The sequence below is a fragment of the Podarcis liolepis genome (genome assembly GCF_965112155.1).
Source record: "Podarcis liolepis genome assembly, chromosome: 12".
In the NCBI taxonomy this organism is placed as follows: domain Eukaryota; kingdom Metazoa; phylum Chordata; class Lepidosauria; order Squamata; family Lacertidae; genus Podarcis; species Podarcis liolepis.
Window position 1 is genome coordinate 29,591,676 of NC_139563.1, and position 18,492 is coordinate 29,610,167.

The 18,492-nt window shown below is 40.5% G+C and overlaps 1 protein-coding gene across 4 annotated transcripts in view; it reads left to right on the forward strand.

Annotated features, from left to right (window-relative positions):
• Window positions 1-698: 698 nt before the first annotated feature.
• The window catches only part of GLCCI1 (glucocorticoid induced 1), a 39,468-nt gene continuing 21,674 nt past the window's right edge, over window positions 699-18,492 (forward strand). The window contains exons 1-3 of one of the 4 annotated variants that reach the window (XM_083468242.1): window positions 699-795; window positions 1,072-1,666; window positions 12,556-12,707. In XM_083468242.1, coding sequence (XP_083324368.1) covers window positions 1,135-1,666; window positions 12,556-12,707 — 684 coding nt within the window. In that variant the 5' untranslated portion in view covers window positions 699-795; window positions 1,072-1,134. Of the gene's footprint in view, window positions 1,667-12,555; window positions 12,708-18,492 lie in introns of all 4 variants that reach the window. The other 3 variants (XM_083468243.1, XM_083468244.1, XR_014517681.1) reach the window with 3 other exon arrangements.

Below are 18,492 nucleotides of genomic sequence, written 5' to 3' on the forward strand. Positions count from 1 at the left end.
CTCTACAAGAAAGATCAGTCCTTTTAATTCTCTGGCTATTATGCTGCACAGTTTTCTAGTTTAAACGTTGGATCCTGCTAATTTCTACTTGGGAGGAGACAGATGGAAATTAACAAGGCTAAATGAGTCACGTCCATTAATTTCAATGGGTCAACTCAAGAGTGTTGGATAGAGTACTAAACATCTGGACTGCTCCCATTTTAAGCATCACTGATGGGTTGATACAAATTAAGAGAAATTGTGTTCTGACTCAGGCACCTCCTGTACTCAGGTTGCCCCTCTTTGAAAAGTTATATACACATTTTCCTAAAGATCACGCTGCCTGGGATTGGCACTGGTATCTGCTTGCAATCTGCCAGTTCCGAATAAAAGCGGATGTAAATCAAAGAGAGAGAAAGCAAAGCCCAACAGGTATCAGAGCAATCCATTGTCACGTGTTCCCTGTAATATCAGCTTGGTCTTTGGACAGAGGGCCACCCATCCCAAAAGGATAACTTCCACTTTCCCACCTCGGACTCCCCCCCGCCCCCCACCACCTACAAACCTCCCTCCTCCGCACAAAGCGGCTCCGAACTACCAACCCCTTCCTTTTTCTTGCCCTTCCCCTCCTCCAGGTAGAGTAGAGGCCGGCGATTGGGCAGACGCGCCGCCCGTTCCCGGTCCGCGTCCAATCCGGCTCGAGCTAACGGAGGCACGGCGCCCAATGGGCGCGAGGCCTGACGCCCCTCGCCCGCCACAGACGGGGCGGCGGAGCCTGCGGAGTGCCATTCGGAGGGAGGGCGGCGGAGCAGGAGGGTAGGTTGGCAGGACTGGCTGGCTGCAGGTGCGGTAGCGCCGCCTCCCCCCCCCCGAAGCTCGCGGCTAGGTAGGAGCGCGAGCCTTAAGCAACCCCCCCGCTCCCACCACCGCCACCCCAGCTGTGCCTCCTCAGCGGCCGGCGCCGTGTGGACAATGTGAGCCGCGAGGAGCCGAGCTGCCGACGAGGGCAGCCATGGTCACAGCTGGGCGGTAGAACTTGCCTCACTCGGGATCCCCGGTCGCCTTCCCATCCCCCCTTTTTTTCCTTCCCAGGGGAAAGAGGCTCAAGGGGGAAAAAAAACCCGCCTCGTTCCTGTGGCCCTCGGAGCCTCCGCCATGTCCAGCTCCTCCTCGCAGACCCCTCCTCACCACCCGCCCGCGCAGAGGATGCGCCGCGGGGCCGCCGGGTCCCCCACCAGCGGCGGCGCCGGAGCCTCCTCAGTCGGTAGTAGCGGGGCCGGAGCAGCAGCAGGAGGAGGAAGCGGCGGTAGCGGCGCCCCCGGTGGCAGCTCGGGGACTAGCCGGCTGCTCCAACCTATCCGCGCCACCGTCCCTTACCAGCTCCTCAGGGGCAACCAGCACAGCCCCACTCGCTCTCCCTCAGCCTCGGTGGGGAGCAACACCGGCCCCGGGGGGCCTCGCGGAGCAGCAGGAGGAGGAGGCGGCAACAACGGCGGCGGCAGCAGCCCGCCCCCGCCCAGCTCGACCCCTCCGTTGTCCCTCGCGGCTGCCGCCTCCCCGCCAGGAGCAGGCGGCGCGGCGGAGCCCGGGAGGGTGAAGGTGAGGCAGAGGCGCTCGCCCGACAGCAGCGGCAGGCGGAGAAGCATCTCACCTGAGAGGAGGAGCCCCAGTTCGCCCATCTACAGAGGTAAGGGCACCTGTGGGGCTCTCACCTGGAATCCGTCTCTCTCCGCCCCCCCAAATCCCCATTTTCCACCTCAAACTCGCCACGCAGCACTGTGGAGAAGACCCTCCTTGAGCCACCCCTCTAAAAAATAAACGACCCCGCGGTTCATGTTTCGGATTATGGCACCACCTCCCCGATCTAGCAGCGCATTTCTGTCAAGGGTTTTCTCGGAAGTATCTTCCCGTCTTTTCGGTGGGGGCCTCATGCCCAGGTAAGTGTGAATACGATCGCCAGCCCTAAAGAAGGCGAAGTGACTCAGCCCTTAAAAAAAACAAAACACAAACACCCAACAATACACCACCCTAAATGTTAAGACTCAGGGTCTTAATTCAACTCGAGCTTGAAACAGGGCAGTCTTGCTTAGTGACCCTTTTTAACACCCTGCATCTACCATACTCTGCTATACTCCTCGAAGTTTAGGCTGCTGAAGGGCTATTAAATTCTACCTTGCAATCCTTTATCTATTGGTAAAGGGAACCTTGTTGCATATACTTAAAGGAGAGAGTGGAACTCCCAAGCTCTATTAATGCAGAGCTACTAAACTAGAAAGTAAGCTGCTGCGTTTTATGTGTGTGAATAGAATGCTTGGACTGGCTTGTGCCCTGAAGCAGAATTCTCAGTTTAATAAAGTATATTTTATCCACCTTTTTTAAAAGGGGTTAGAAGAGTGTTTTTCAACGCTTGCGTTGCAGCATGCTGTATCCATGCCTTGTATGGAAATTTTCATCTGGTTTAGTGCCTAAAGGCTGGGCTAATGTCTGATGGTTCCATATTGGCCAACTTACATTTAAATACTTCAGTAGGTTATTGAAGCGTAAGTTCTGAGATGTCTGCCTTCAGGGAAGCCGAAGCACAAAGATACTAGCATTCTTTACCAAGACCATAAGATTTGCAAAACAGCAGTGTTTGTAAAAGTATTCCTGTACCCTTTTACCAGGAAGGTATAAAAAACACCTGACCTAATGCTAGCAAAACTGCAGGTTCTAAATAGAATACAACAGCCATGCCGCTCCTGCAACATTTCCAAGATATAAGATGCACAAATCTATCCACAAAGCTTTCGAAAATCCCTCTCCCTCAAATGCATCCCTTTGTAGAGCTAAAATTAAACCTTGTTGAACCCCTGGAGGCAAGTAGAATGCACATTCTGTGGTATTCTTGTTAAAGAATATAATGTACTAGGAAAAGTTCCCTCCAAACATATTTGAAAAGGTTTCTTTAAAAGGTGGCTCTGTCCCCTCCCCTTAAGCAGTTGAATGAATCATATGAAATATACTGCTTATCCTTCTATAGATATTGGGTAACCTGTATCTTTAAGCACTTATTTAATCATGCCAAGACTGTGTTTTGTTTCAGAAGCAAATTAGATATCCCTCTTGATAATAGTATTGAATGCAGCAAGTTGGATGCATTATTGCCATGAATCCTTGCAACTTAGTTGTGCAGTTATGGTTATTTGGATTGTACTAAATTCGCTCCTCCAAAATGTTGCTTGTATTATATCAGCCTTAAAAACATTTACATCTAGATGAAATTTAATTCCCCCCCTTGCATTTCAAATTACATGTAAGTTATGCAACAGGCCTATGATATTGATTCATCCTTATGGAAACCCTTACGGAATTAGTGTTTCTAAACCAAGTATTTTGTAAAAATGGAGTTTAATCCATGTTATTGGGTCTAGAAAATGTAAGCTTTCTCCTTTTATGGGGACAAGACAAGTGCATACAATTCTAATTAAGCTAACTCAAACATTTCTGTTTGCTTGCTAAAATAAAACAAAATGGAAAACTGCTAACAAATACTGCATGTTTGAATCTGTATTTAAATGTGTTGTGTTTGTGAACAAATACTAAAAAGCTTATCATTCATTTGTCAAAGTATTTTAAAATAATACAATCTCTTTTAATAGATGAATTATGTTGCTGCCTTACTTTCAATGATTCAGTCCTCTTAAATTATAACTGAATGACTTCATTAAACTTGTTTGAGCCTGCCTTAAGCCATCATAGCAGCATCCACGGTTTAATAGAGGTGTGAGAATACAATATATAACTATGGATTGACCGCAGTAAACTGTTAACCTGCATGTACCATAAGGAAATCCTCATTAGTTGAGCTGGCATTTCAAAGCACCCTCCAGTAAATCCCGAACAAATGAAAATATGTGCCCACGTACTGAATATTTGAATTCATTCATTTCATAATATAATTTCTAGAAGGACAGCTATGTTAGCCTGTTGTGGCAAAAAACAAACAAACAAACCAAGCTATTGAGGCATCTAACTTTACTATGACGTAAGCTTTTATGGACCATAACCCACATTCGTATCTGATGTAGCAGGCAGTAGTCCACAAAAGATTTATGCCATGATCAGTTTCTTAGCCGTTAAAGTTCCACTAGATTTTGTTGCCTTTTAGGGTCTATGGCATCACTCATCTTAGATAGCAGAACAAGCCTTATTTAATTCTGCAAGCTAATAAATAAAATATTTAGTTTTACTTTCAAATTCTTAGCCTGCAGAATCTGCCCCGTGGACTAGTTTCACCAGTTCTTGTGACTCTGGCCCTTGTAGTATATTTAGCATGGCAACCTGCAGTATGGAATAACTTCAGAGAACTCGGTTGCTTTGTAAAAACTCCTTTGTAGCAGAATAAATCAATCTAGCTTCAATCATTAATTACTCTAATTATTCAGTTACTTATTTTAACTGTTTTCAAAGAGCATGAAAGAATAATAAATATGTTTCATAGATACCATACTTCAGAATGTTTTAAGTCACACATAAATGTATCTTGTTTTCTCTTTGCATTAGTGTTTGTACTGCAATGCATGGCTCTGGCTTTGCAAATGAGGTGCATTATTCAGTTTGTACTGGAGCCATTCTAGGATATATATATAAAGCAAATATATATATATATGTATACATAGGTATGTCTTTCACTTTCTTACAGTGTAGATGTTTAAAAGACATTGCTCAGATTTAAGTTCTTTAGTAAAAATGGAGCTGCCAGAGGTTCTTAAAAGAAATCTGCAAAAGTGCTCTGGGTTGGAAGCTTGTACAGGTCAGGCAGCTGCCACTGCAGACGCTGACATCACTACTGCATGAATGAAAACAGCTTCCTCTGGGTTTTTCCCCCTTCCATCATCCTTCCCCCTTTTGCAGCTTAAGGATGATCTAAAATGTTGGTTTTAAAAAACAAAACATTAATTCTGGTTTAAAATAGAATCAAGCCAGGCCAATCTTTAGAGCTTAAATTTGTAGAACAGGGTTGTTGTTTTTCTACAAAAATGCATTTTCTTTCTTTCTACATATTTATGATCTTCAGCAACCTACATTTTAAAACGTAATAGTCATTGCATGCTTTGGGTTTTGTGCATATTTATTTGGAGTACTACAGCATCTGATGTTTTACTAAAACTGACATTTTGCAGTTTTTCCCCTTTCTATTCCCTTTTCCCCCTTTTTTCCCTTTCCCTTTCTATTACATTTTAAAAAACTGTTTCCTTGTTGCATTTTTGAAGATAAAAACAGATGTCTTACAACCAACCTGGGATATATTTGCATGAAGAGTGGTTTATAAATACGCTAAATAAGCAAGCATTTGTTTTACTGAGTGCCATGGTTATACGAAAAATGAATAGTAATACATATGTGAATTCACCCAGTGCAAAAAGTTGTCCTGGAAAATAGTGGTGACTGAACAGCATTTGGTTACTTGAATGCCACTGTGTTAAGATATTAGCTAACCAAATAAAACAGTCATAGTGTTTTATTTGGGAGAAATGCTTGCTGCTTTGTAATAAAACTAATGCATTTCAATTACATAATCCACATTTTACATTCTAATCCGGCCCTTTTTAAACTAATATAAATGTGAATTCACTTGTTTAAAAAAATATTTAAGCTGTCCTTCTGTGAATGCATGACTTCTAAATTTACTCCTGGAGGTTTCCTTTTACCAAATCAAGATAAAAATACGATAAATTAAGCATAGAGAGTACAATTTAAAATGTATCATCTCTGGCAAATTATTTGGATGAGACATGGCTATTGTCTGTAATTTAAAATGGATGCAGATGTTTTCTTACAAGCCTCTAAAGGGTTATGGACAGTGAATTTAATCTTTAAATGCTTTTGTTAACAAGTTCAAGTAGCCTTTGAATATATTCTGAGGCCTAGAGCTTGCTCCTTCCTCCCCCTACTGCTGAGAATAAATTATCTTGGGCTACATTGGCATAAATACAAGATAAAGTTAACTAGACCTGTTTTCTTAAAGGTGAAGGGCAGTTGACCTATGTGATAAATCATTGTGAAAACATAGCTCAAGTTCATGGCTTTCATGTTTGGTTTGATTTATTTACTGGTTATACATATACAGTTGTTTCAAATAAGAGTACTAATGCATCAGGTGCTCCTGTTGGCATGCTCAGTGTACTTGTGCCTTGTACCATCACATACAAAGTTGTGTTTTTCTTCTATAGTGTGTAGAAAAATGTCATATGAGATCTCACTGCTCCCTAGAACTCCCCTTGGTGATGCCCTGGACACTTAGCTGAAAAGCTAACTATTTATGACTGCATTGTGATGGTGCACTAAACTAATATTGAGAATGAGATCTCACATGTTCAGAATGGTTCAGTGTGAAACAGGTTGCTTCTGGCCCAACCGTACGCATGTCCCCCCCAAAACATTTGCTCTCTGGCTCATCTTTGGTGGAAATTAGATACAAGAATCAGGACCTTCTTGATGGTGGCACTGCAATTACAGGACACTTTCTCAAAAGTTCAACAAGCTTCCTGTTTTAGACAGATATTGAAAAACCTTATTTAGGAAGACATTTTATTCTTGTGTTTTCACTACTGTTGTTGTGGATAATGTGCTCGTTTATCATCTTCTTTCTGAATGATATTGTTTGTATTTCATAAGTAACAATAGTATGTAGTTGCTTAGCAGATTGTAGCTCTCAGAATCCTGGCTTCTGTGAAAGCGTGGAACCAAAACAGACATTATGGTGGCTATGAGTAAAGTACTTTGTGAAAATTCCATGCGTCCACCAGCATATGTTACATGCTTCATGTCAACACATTTACATGTAGAATTTGTGCCTGTTCTGACATCAGATAGACAACATGTTGATGTATGCAAATGAACACTCCACATGTCGCATAAATGCTTATACAAATAAGCATTTTATCTGTGGCTAAAAGATGTCCTTTTCAGCATCTTAGTAAATTGTTAGAGTTGTCATCGTTCATTTAAGCTGTATCTTCTTTATGTAGAGCAACCTTTCTGAATTATTTTGGTCATGTTATTGGGTGTGTATGAAAGCAGAGATTAGCGCCACACCTCATAGTCAAATTTGACTGGACATAACTGTCCAGAGGTCCTTTACCTTTTTTACCTTTATGCTAAAAATATTTTGGATAAAAACTTTTAAAAGCTTATGTCTGAATTAGAATAATAAACTAAAAACCCTAAAGAGGACACAAAGCATGCTGAGCATATTCGATGTTCTCTAGGAGGTGGTGAATACAAGAAGCATCAAGGAAATGAGAAACTGGGACCTACTCAGACCAAAAGGCTTAAGCTCTCATAATTTATGTCCTCCCCTCTCTCCTCTCCACCCTGCCTCACTCCACCCAGAGCACTGCAAGTGTCAGCAAAATTTTTCAGTAGGGGGCCGGTCCACTGTCTCTCAGACCTTGCGGGGGGCTGGACTATATTTTGAAGAGAAAAAAAGTGAATGAATTCCTATGCCCCACAAATAACCCAGAGATGCATTTTAAATAAAAGCACACATTCTACTCATGTAAAAACACGCTGATTCCCTGACTGTCCGTGGGCCGGATTTAGAAGGCGATTGGGCTGGATCTGGCCCTCGGATCTTAGTTTGCCTACCCATAGCTTAAGGGATTTCTCTCCAATTATTCAGTGTGCCATGAGGTTCCTACCCTTGAGGCCAAATCTTCCCACACCCAGACTCTATATGTTAAGGCAGGGAGATGCAAACATTCTATCTATGCTATTATATAGCTCATGTTCAGGGATAGATTAGCAGTTTAAGTTCAGCTATTACTATTTCCTTGTATCAGAGTTATCAAGGCAGTTTTCTGTTCACTTCCCCCTCCTCAGGACAATTGCTAAACAGCTGAGGTTCAGCTTCAGTGACCAAGAAGCTACCATAAAGTACCAGGGTTTAGAAATCTTGTGCTGTTGCTGTTGTGGTGGAATTTCCCAGTTGCTTATTCCATCCCTTTAATTCATTGAAGGTCTTCAACTGGTATTCTGATTTGCCAGTGTGCAAAATAAAATAAAATGTGCGATTGCTACTTAGGGTGCGGCTTAAATCTTTATTTGTAATTTATCTAGATAAACACCTATATAAAACATTTATTTCATAAGTAACAATGATATGTAGTTGCTTAGCAGAGTGGACAAAATACTTTCCATCTTCTTAAAATGACAGGCAAGTTTAGTCATAACTCACTTTTGCAAATAATTTAACTTGGATTTTTGAAGTTTAAAACTTTCAAGTTGTTACATATCTGTGTACAACTGTAAAATACTGTCAGGAACCCAGACTAGTACAGTTTACTAAGTTCCTCCTATAACTGAGATGAAGCTTACTTTTCTTTTTTAACTTCAGATGAGTGGTTTTAAGCTATTAAGGTTCTGAAGTCTATTTTAGCTCCAGAGAGAAAATACATTAAATAAGAGTTGAACTTAACTGTGTATTCTACAAAAAGTGTAATGTTCTTGAATATGATCTGGTTTGGGCTGTAATCCAAGCATTCATTAGCAGTCATGGGGTCATGTAATCTTATCTTCACCAATAGTTGCTCAGTAGTCGAAATCTTTCCTAGTTTTGTTTGCTCTTTTTTTAAAAAAAGGCAAGAGTGCCAGCTACATGACCCCAGTAAAGTCTGGAAAACTCATGTGTTCAGTACTTTAGCTGTATATGGGAATTCTGGTTTCAAGAGTCAGTAGCAAACATGACAATGTTCTGTAAATATCACTTATAGCTTAGTACATAAACATACAAAAAAGTACAAAAAAATTAAATGGAAATCAGTTGAAAATAGTGTTAGAGATAAAGCTGCAAGCTACTGCATCTAAAGATCTCGAACATGTATTTGTTCTTGCCCTTTGGGAAAATATTGTGGGGGGTGGAGGAGGAGGAAGAATTTAAAAAAGAAAATCCAACATTGTAGTATACAAAGGAAGGTTTTATTTTTTGGACTTAAAATTATATGTAGACGCTTGAAGAAACTTGTCTTTTTGAGCTTGGGAAATAAATCCTGCCAGAATGTAAATGAAGGAGCAGTAATACATTTGGATGTTACATATATCACAGCTGGAGATCTGCAACAAAATGGTGCAGCGTATCCATGACTTCTTAAAAAGAGCACTGCTGTTCAGGTTTCAGCTATCCTAGAACAGAGTTCACAAGGGAGATTTCAGGAGCAGCCTCCAAGCCTCCTGAAACCTTTGCTGGCTGTATTATATGGCACCAAAGGACATTGTGTGTACGTGCACACTAATAAGGGGTGCAGAGTAGAGGGAGGGAAAAGACTAGTGGAAAAGGGAGGTGTGCTTTGCTTCTTTACTCCCTCGAAAGCTCAACATATACTGTATTTTACTCATCATGGCATATCTGTCTTATCGAGGAGCTCAAACTATAGTTTGCCTTTCTGTGATGTGCAATCTAGGGCAGTAAACTTTGCTTTTTATTTATGTGCCACTTTATATTAAAAATCTAAAGCAGCATACAACATAAAATTATAAAAAACAGGAAATTGTTTATATTGAACCATATTTATTTTATGTCCTGTTCCATATCTGTAAATAATATATATTCAAAAATAGTAATGTTACTGGAATTTATGTCCGAAAGAACCATAGCTTCTTATTTTGAACTTTTGTTTTAGCTTCATAATAGCATTACAGAAGACACTTGAAAGCATGGCAGCAGAATAGGTATTAACTGGCCCCTAAGGGGAAATGAGGAAACAGTTTGATTTTCACAGTTTTGTTGCCCCCTTTGAAAAGCCTTTCTTTCCAGTGGCCATTCAAATAACATTCATATTTGTTTGTATTGTCTTTAAACATTCATCAGTTTTCACTTGATGCAGAAAATGAAGGAATTTGTGGCAAGAGACAAGCAGGAGGTATTTTGATTGCTTGTCTAAAAGCCTTGCAACTTCACTGCAGGAGTAATATGTGTCACACTAATGATTTGAACCAAATACAATAAAGTGGCTGTATATTCTGTAACTTCTGAAAGCACTTTTACCAACATTGAATCATAATAGTGTAGCTTGAATACCTTATTTAGTAATCTAGAAACAATGCTACCATTGCTAACATTAATACTTTGAATCTTGAGTTTAGAAATCCTGCTGTAGTATATTTGACTTTAAAAAAATACTTAAGATAGGTTATCATGCTCTTTCATTTTGGAAAATATATATATATATCATTGAAATCACCATATTGATTCTTGTCCACCTTGGTTCATAAAAGCTAGTAGAGGAGGTATGAGTGGTTGGGTGCAGTTTATTTGCCTGGCTGAAAGTGTCCTCTTCTAAAGAAACCCATGCTGGACCCATTGGCTTTTAATGATTATCATGTAGTCAAAAATACCCTCTCTAGGGCAAAGGAGTTGAGAGAAGGTGTTGGCACAAGTGTAGGTACTCTTGGAGGAGACTGATTATCTAGGCCCAGTTTTGGAACAGAATTGAGTTTGACCTTGGATTCCCTAGTGGATTCCCTTTCTTGGGACAGAGGAGTGCAACCTTGTAACTACTTCTTGATCTCTTAGCAGCTTCTGATGGCATCAACTAGGTGTCCTTCTGGACTGCCTCCAAGGAAAGGATATTGGGGGCCATTGTTTTACAGTGGTTCCAATCTTACCTACCAGGTTGGTTATGAAGGATAGCATTAGGGGAGTGCCTTTCAGCTCTCTGGCACTTGTTTTATAGGGTGCCACGGGGCGCTATATTATCCCTGATAAACATACGAAACTGTTGGGAGTAGTTGTTAAGAGGTTGGGAGCCGGGTGTCACCTATATGCCATTAACAACCATCTTGTGTTTCTCTATAACATCTGAGTCAGGTGAGGTTGTGCAAAGCATGGACTGGTACCTGAATGCTGTGGTGGGCTAGATGAGGGCCAGTAAATTGAGTTGAAATCCTGCCCAGGTGGAAACATGGCTGATGAGTGGTTTCTGTGTCTGAGATATAGACCATTTGCCTGTTCTTGCACTCCCTCTGAGCAGGCATGCAGTCTGGAGGTACTCCTGGACCCAGCTTTGTCCCTTGAGATTCAGGTTGCCTCAGTAACTAGGAATGCCAATCACCAGCTTCAGCATGTGCATTAGCTGTGACTGTTCCTGAATCAGGATAGCTTGGTTATGGTGGTTCAAGCATTGATAACTGAGGACAGACTACTATAATACACTCTATGTGGGGCTGCCCTTGGAGTAGGTTTGGAAGCAGTAGCTGACACAGAATTCTGCAGCCGGGTTGTTATTGGGCATGCTACCCTGCACCTATGTGGGAGCTTCACTGGCAGTCACTATGCCTACCAAGTTATTTTTAGTATCCCATTATTATATACAGCTCTAAGCAATCTTGGGCGTTGTGTTTAAAATATGGCCTTATTCCTTACTCCCCTGCCTGATCTTTGTAATTTGCCACAGAGGTATGTCTGACGGTGCCTGGCAGTGCTAGACTGTCCTCGGCAAGAAATTGTACATTATGTTTGAGTTAAGGAATTCTGTACCTAATGAAATCAAGTTGGTGTTGTCTGTAATGAGCTTCAAGTGCCAACTTAAAGACTTTGTTATTTTAGCAAGTGTTAGGGAAATAATTTATTGTTTTCGTTATCTCATTAGAACATCTATTTTTTGTATTTCAGATTCTTTTATATATGTTGATTTTTATTGATGTTTTGGTTTTAATTCTGTATACCACGTGGGTATCTTTTTATGAATTTGCAGTATAGAAATGAATTATTAATAACTTTGGAGGTAGAAAGTTGCAGGTTCTCCAAATGATCTAGCTTCCCCTCCCTTCCTGCTATTTGATAGTACGTAGTTCAGGACATGGAGATGGGACTTCATGGGATACATTGTCCCCATAATTGGATGTTATATTCAAGTCGTCATTGTCACATGAGGCTCAGAATCTGTTAATAAAATGCAAGGTAAAACAATGAGAAGTGATCCAACTGGAATAGTGTAGCTTCCACAGCTCTAATATTAGTTGTATTTTCTTAATATAATAACTCTTTGTCTGCACTCTGTGTCTGCACATACAATGAAATAAACTCTTACAGTGCTGCCCTAACCATGTCTGCTCAGAAGTCCTATTCAGTGGGGCTTAACTTCTAAGAAGGTGAAATTAGGTTTTCAGCCTTACCTATTACAAATTGTATCATAAAAAATATTAGTCTTAAAGACAGCGTGTGGCCTTCTGGTGTATCCCCCCCCCTCAGGAAACTGTATCTTGCCATCAGTTTTCAAAATGCAGAATATCAAGACTTGGATTTATATATGGTGGGATTGAAAGATGGAAGAGTAAGTGAGAGAAAAACTTACAAAAATACTCTTTCCTGAGTTTACCTTCAGTGTAGTCTGGTTGTAACAGTTGTGCATATTCCCTCTAGTTACAGAATACTTGGCATTGATCACATGTACCTCAACTGTTGAGAGGGTTTTATTGTACTTAAGGCAAATATTTTCAGTTTTAAAAGGCCTTTTGTGCAAGCTGCCACACTAAAAACAGATGTGAATAGCTAAAAACACCATATTAACTGTTGCATATAACATATTTCTGTTTCAGTGGACAGGCCAAAAGCCCAGCAAATTAGAACTTCTAGCACCATAAGACGTACCTCTTCTTTGGACACAATAACGGGACCTTACCTCACAGGACAGTGGCCACGAGATCCCCACATACACTATCCTTCATGCATGAAGGATAAATCCACTCAGGTATGTTTGAGAAGCCAATCATTGCTATTTACTTAACTGTTGTGTGTCATTCATTCAAAATAATATGTGCAATATATAGCAGTTCTGGTACCTGAAAACACTGTGGATGAGTTGGTTGAGGATAGGTAAGAGAAGAAGCAGAATAGAAGCTGAGGGAACATACTCTCCTTCATATTGTAATATTCCCTAATAGAAACATCTCTCTAGTTCATCCTTGCCTCCACTTCACACACCCCTGCCATGTTCAACTTCTCTTTTCCTTATTACCCAACAGTCCAGGCTTAGGTTGGGAGTTCCTCAAGGCAGGGATCTGTTATTTTAGAGTCCATTTGGAAAGGTCATAAGGTTCTGAGCAGCCATGTGCAAGATGGTATTTTTCCCCTACTGGAGCAAAGCTAGGGCATTTGGCCTTTTTAGCTTATAAATCACTGGTGAGCTCTGATATACAGAATACCATCTGCATGTTATTTGCGAGGGGTTGTGGCTTCTGAAATAATTTCAGGTTTGCCTTATGGCCATGGGGTCTTCTTGCTTGGAGCAGGACAGCTTTATTAATGAAGTTTTTTAAATTTGAGACATGAGTAGGTTGGGTATACAGGAGGGATTCAGAACCTTATATTTAGTCTTCTTTTTTAAATACTATGGAAATGTGAAAGTCCAAAAAGCAGCTGTCACTAATGTGTATCCATTCTAGAGGCCCACCTATACATTTCCTGTCTCCTGTTCCAGTTTGATTTTTATTTTCTTTTTTGTTCTTATGCTGCTTTTTATGGGCTTGCAGTACCTCTAGAAATCGGCACTGGGACAAGATAGGTGCTTCAGCCTGCTCTTTCAGGAAATGAGCTTTGTTCCCTAGCATTGACTCTTCCTTGCTTCAGATGTTGAGTCTAATATCTGGACAGGCTGGCTCTTTTAGTGTGGCTTTGAACTGGGGTGTTTAATTGAAGATAAACCCCAGGACCAAGTAAGTCCCAGGGAAAGGAACAGTTGCTGGTTATCATTTTGACAAGATGGAGGCACCATAGGTGAGAAGTTCCCATGTTCAGGTTAGTTTCCTGATCTAGATAGAGTTGCACGCATTTAGAAGGAGGAGCTCTGTAATCTGAGAGTACTCCTGGATACATCCTTGTCACTAGAGGCCCAGATGTTATCAGTAGCCAATGTCGAGAACCAGCTCGCCAAGAGTGCCTTTTTCCAGCTAGGGCCACAGTTGTTAATGAATCGGTAACCTTTAGGCTTGATTACTTTATTATTATTATTATTATTATTATTATTATTATTATTATTATTATGTATTAATGTAGTGCATCTACACTACTAACTGTTGTGATTCCTTCTCCATGATTACAGTCATGGGATTGTTGTCTTTCACATGACGGTGTATGTTTTGACTCCACAGAGTGGGAAGTGACGGAGACAAGATGTTTGTGTTACTGTGTTCTGTGAAGTGGGACTATTGTCCTTTGTTCTTTTTCTCTTTGCTGTCTGATGCTAGAGAGAGAGGAAGCCATGTTGCAGTTCTCCATGTGTGTTCTTATGTAAATAATGTAGATTAGCCAAAATGCTGAGTTGCCGAGGTCTGTCACACAAGGTGTGAAGACTCTGCGGATACCCAAGTGTGTCGATGTCTGTTGGCATCGGTCGCTGTGCTGTTCGGGCAGAAGAAATCTTTTGAAGTTCCTGAACGATCGACCAGGAAGGAGGGAACATGCCAGTCGGGCATGTGTCTCTGCCAGGGTCCTACTCGAGTGTAGGACAAGCTCCTGACACTATCAGCACTGACTGCCAACATGCTACTGGGTCAGATTTAAGGTTTTCATATTGGTCTTTAAAAGAATTTGGCATCAGAGTACCTGAGAGAGTTTCTTACCTTCCTACATACTGGTACAGCCATGGGGTATGCACTTCTTGCAGTGCTTCATGCCCCTGAGGTCTGCCACATGGTGACAAACAACTGGGGGAAACCCCGCCAAAAGGGCAGTGTATATAACAACAACAACAACAACAACTGTTGTAGGAATTCCCTTCCAGTGGATATCAGACAGGCATTGGCTATCTTGGCATTTCAGTGCCTTTTAATGGCATTTTTATTCCAACATGCCTTCCCAGAAGGATTTTCTTGGCCTGGTCCCTGTTGATTTTTGACAGTATAATTCTATTTTATTCTGTCTTGTACTTTGCTTTAAGGTTCTTTTGAATATAAAGCAATTAAGATAATGCTTTTTTCTCTTCCCTCAGATCTGTAGTCAGCTTTCCATATCCTGTAGCAGTGTATATGATTCTTCTGTACTTTTCCTGTGTGTTATGAATGGGAAAAATAGAGTACAGGGTTATGATAACTTAGCTAAGATGGGAAGTAGCTAAGCCCTTTTTACCACCCTGCTTAATGCCTTGCTGGAAAGCTGGAATTTCCCCTTAAATACAGGAAAGTTAAAGGCAGCCTGATCTTCTAAGCTGGTGTTGGGTTGTTCTTGAATCCCCATATTAAACACATATATTTGGCAGCGCCTGGTGGTTAAATAACTGCAGCTTTAGTGTGCTAACTAGGATAATGAGACACCCAAGTTTGAAACTCCCTTCCAGGGAGTGTTCAATCTGCCATTAGAGTAGAAATTGTCACTGAATATATTTTTATTTGTCCAGTCATTCAGATAATTAGATGTGGTCCCCTTGCTGCAGATTTTACTGTTTTATATTGAGATTTTATGGTTTTGATTATTTTATCACTGTATGGTTTAATTTTTAGTGTTAGCTGCTCTGTGCTCCTGATTGGAGTAAAGGTGGAATATAAAAATAGTGAGTGGTATTCAACTCAATTGCTCCATCAGTGCAAGGACATTTAGCTGTGCAATGGAACTTCCTCTCCCACTCTCAGGTGCCCCGCCCCCTAAATCAGTTTTGGGAGTTGCCTCAACTCTTCAAAGCTGACTTGGGAAGGGCGCACATAGGGTGGGGAACTTGAACTGCGTATATCTTGGGCTTACAGAAAGAGTGCATTGGGTACCACATAATGAATGAATGATAATAATAAAAATACCTTGCTGAGTGTGATACTTCAGGTGAACAGTACTGTTAGTTTGTAGAAGGTGAATAATTTTTTTTATTTCTATGATTATTCCAAATTAATCAGAGGTACAGATGCCCTCCTTTGGTTTGCATAGAACAGATTTGAAGAAAGATGTGAAAGGATTTTTGGAGTTGAGATTTAAATTTTCAACTTCAGTTCTGTCACTGGTAAATTGTCATAGTAATTCTAATATTGTAATTGCATAGTATCTGTTTTGCAAACTGGAGGTACTGTTGTTCTTTGTCTGTTAAATGGCCTAGCAAGACCTCAACATGTACAGTTGATTACCTCAAATTCTATTGATTTAACTTGGAGCTTTAGGGAACATGGTCACTTTGACCCATTTTTCATTTTGTTGGAGTGTTTCATGCTGTCCTTATTAATGCATTGGTCTGACTCTACATGAAGATCTGGCTATTGATTGACATAATAGTAGCTGGGAGTATTGGAAATACTGAGCGCCATTCAGCAGTAATGGAATGGTTAGACTTGCTGGATGTATGGTTTTAGGCACTATTATGTAAGAGGAATACAATCAATTATTACCTACTTGGGGTGAAACCATGTTTTCCTTTAACTACTGGTTAGCTTAGTTTAAAAGTATATCTGGGTTATAATTACTGCATTACTACTGAAAAACATGGTGAACTGGTGCAGTTTCTGAGTTTCAGTTCAGAGAATGGAGGAAGGTCATATCCCAAGAAGTGGAACACATGCTCTGAATGCAAAAAGTTCTAAGTTTAGTTTATTGACGTCTCTAGTTAAAAGGATTGAGTAGAAAGGGATAGAAAAACCTTTGTCAGAGACCCTAGAGCAGGAATGACGAATGTGGCGCCTTCCAGATGATGTTGGACTGTAGCTCTCATCATTGAACATTGGCTGTGTTGGCTGAGGCTAATGGGAGTTGGTCCATGTCATGAGACCACTACATTGGCTACCTGTATCCTAGAGCTAGAGCATGGTGCCCTCCAGACATTGTTGGACTCACAATGCAATCACCCCCAGCAAGCATGTCCAGTGGTTGGGGATGATGGGAATTGTAGTCCAGCAACATCTGGTAAGTGTCACATTAGCTACATACATCTGTTCCAGAGGGCTGCTGTGAATCAGAGTATACAATTCTGGGATAGAGGGGCAAACGGTCTGACCTGGTTTTTATTAATTTTTATTCTTAAAAAGTTTGCAAGTTGCTTGTAAGGTAAAAATAAAATCCTCTCAAGGTGGCTCAAAACATTAATAAAAGGCGGCGGCAGGAACAGCACCCATCCATGGGCAGCTCCCTATGTAGCAGAATAATTTTCATTTTTAAAAAATACTGGGCATGGAACCCCTTAAGGTCTTAGTCTCAGCACTTTCTGTTTAAATCGCACACAAAAATCTTCATGGGCTCTTGTGTTCTGTTGGTGATTCACAATTTTTATATTCTCTAAAAATTGGATTCTCAATTTTGGATTCTCAACCAGGAACTATCCTAGCAGTAAGCAAAAGAGTATAGGCTGCTGCCTCAGGGGCCACATGCTAGTTTGTGTGGGGCACAGAGTGGCAGCTCCCCAGGTATATTCCTCTGTGTGTAACACAGTTTACTAGCCTGCTGCCCTTAAGGGCAGTGGAGGACACTGTCCTCTCATCAATGTTAAGTGAGATTAAATGGCTAGTTCAGTTGATTTCTGTATATTCTTCCCCTGCCTGTCTTGTCCTTCATTTCTGGTAGTAACATGTATTGGGCCCAGCCGCTTCTCAACACTTTTGTTAGGGATGGATAAACTGTATTAGACCAAAATCAGTTTATCTCAAGACCATAATTCTGTATGCAAGAAACCCATCCACTCTTCAAAATGATCATGATTGGTCTTATGCCTTCCAGCCACCTAATTAATGGCCAGTCCCAGCTAATCCATGTGTTAAAAATAGACAGAATATCATATATTTGGCCTGAATTGAGTGAACTATGCAAGTTACTGTTTGATAAACCTTTGAGCAAGGACATAAAACTACTAATCTGATGTTTTACCACGATTATGGACATCACTTTAGTACTACAACACTAAAATAACATGACGGAGACCAAATTAAAACTAAATGCTGTGGTATTTAATCTGTTTTAATGGACAAAATAAGCTCACAAGACTTAGAAAAATTAAGCTGCAGTTCAAAATTGTCTGTTTTCAAAGCAGTTAAATCATTTTGTTCTCAAATGACCAAAGTGTAGAATTTGGCACCTCTTAGCAATTTCTTATTTTGAAAGCAAATAAAGTGCTTTCCATTCTTCAGACTTTATATCCAGATGGTAACCTGCAACCCAGATATGACTTGCAGCGTGATCTTATCTAGTGCCTTAAGGTTGTCACAAATTTTAATTAAGGTGTACCAAAAATATTGCCTACAGAGTCACTTTCAGGGAAAAGAACATTTGTTTCCAAAAGTTGTATGCAAGTGAGATTTCATGCTTCATGTTGAGTTTTGGATGTAATTATATCTTACCACTAACTGCTTGGAGAAGCATTGGGAAAATATAATACTTAAAATTTTTATTGCTGTCATAAAACAATATAAAATCAAATAAGAGTTCATAAAGTAAAAAAAAGTCAGCCAATTAAATTAAAAAACATTAGAAAAGAGGAAATCCACAAATGCTTATTGAGTACAGATTTTGGCTGTACTGCTGATCAGGTTGTACGGCGTGACAACATGCATGTCTCACCTTTGGAAGTCCGACTG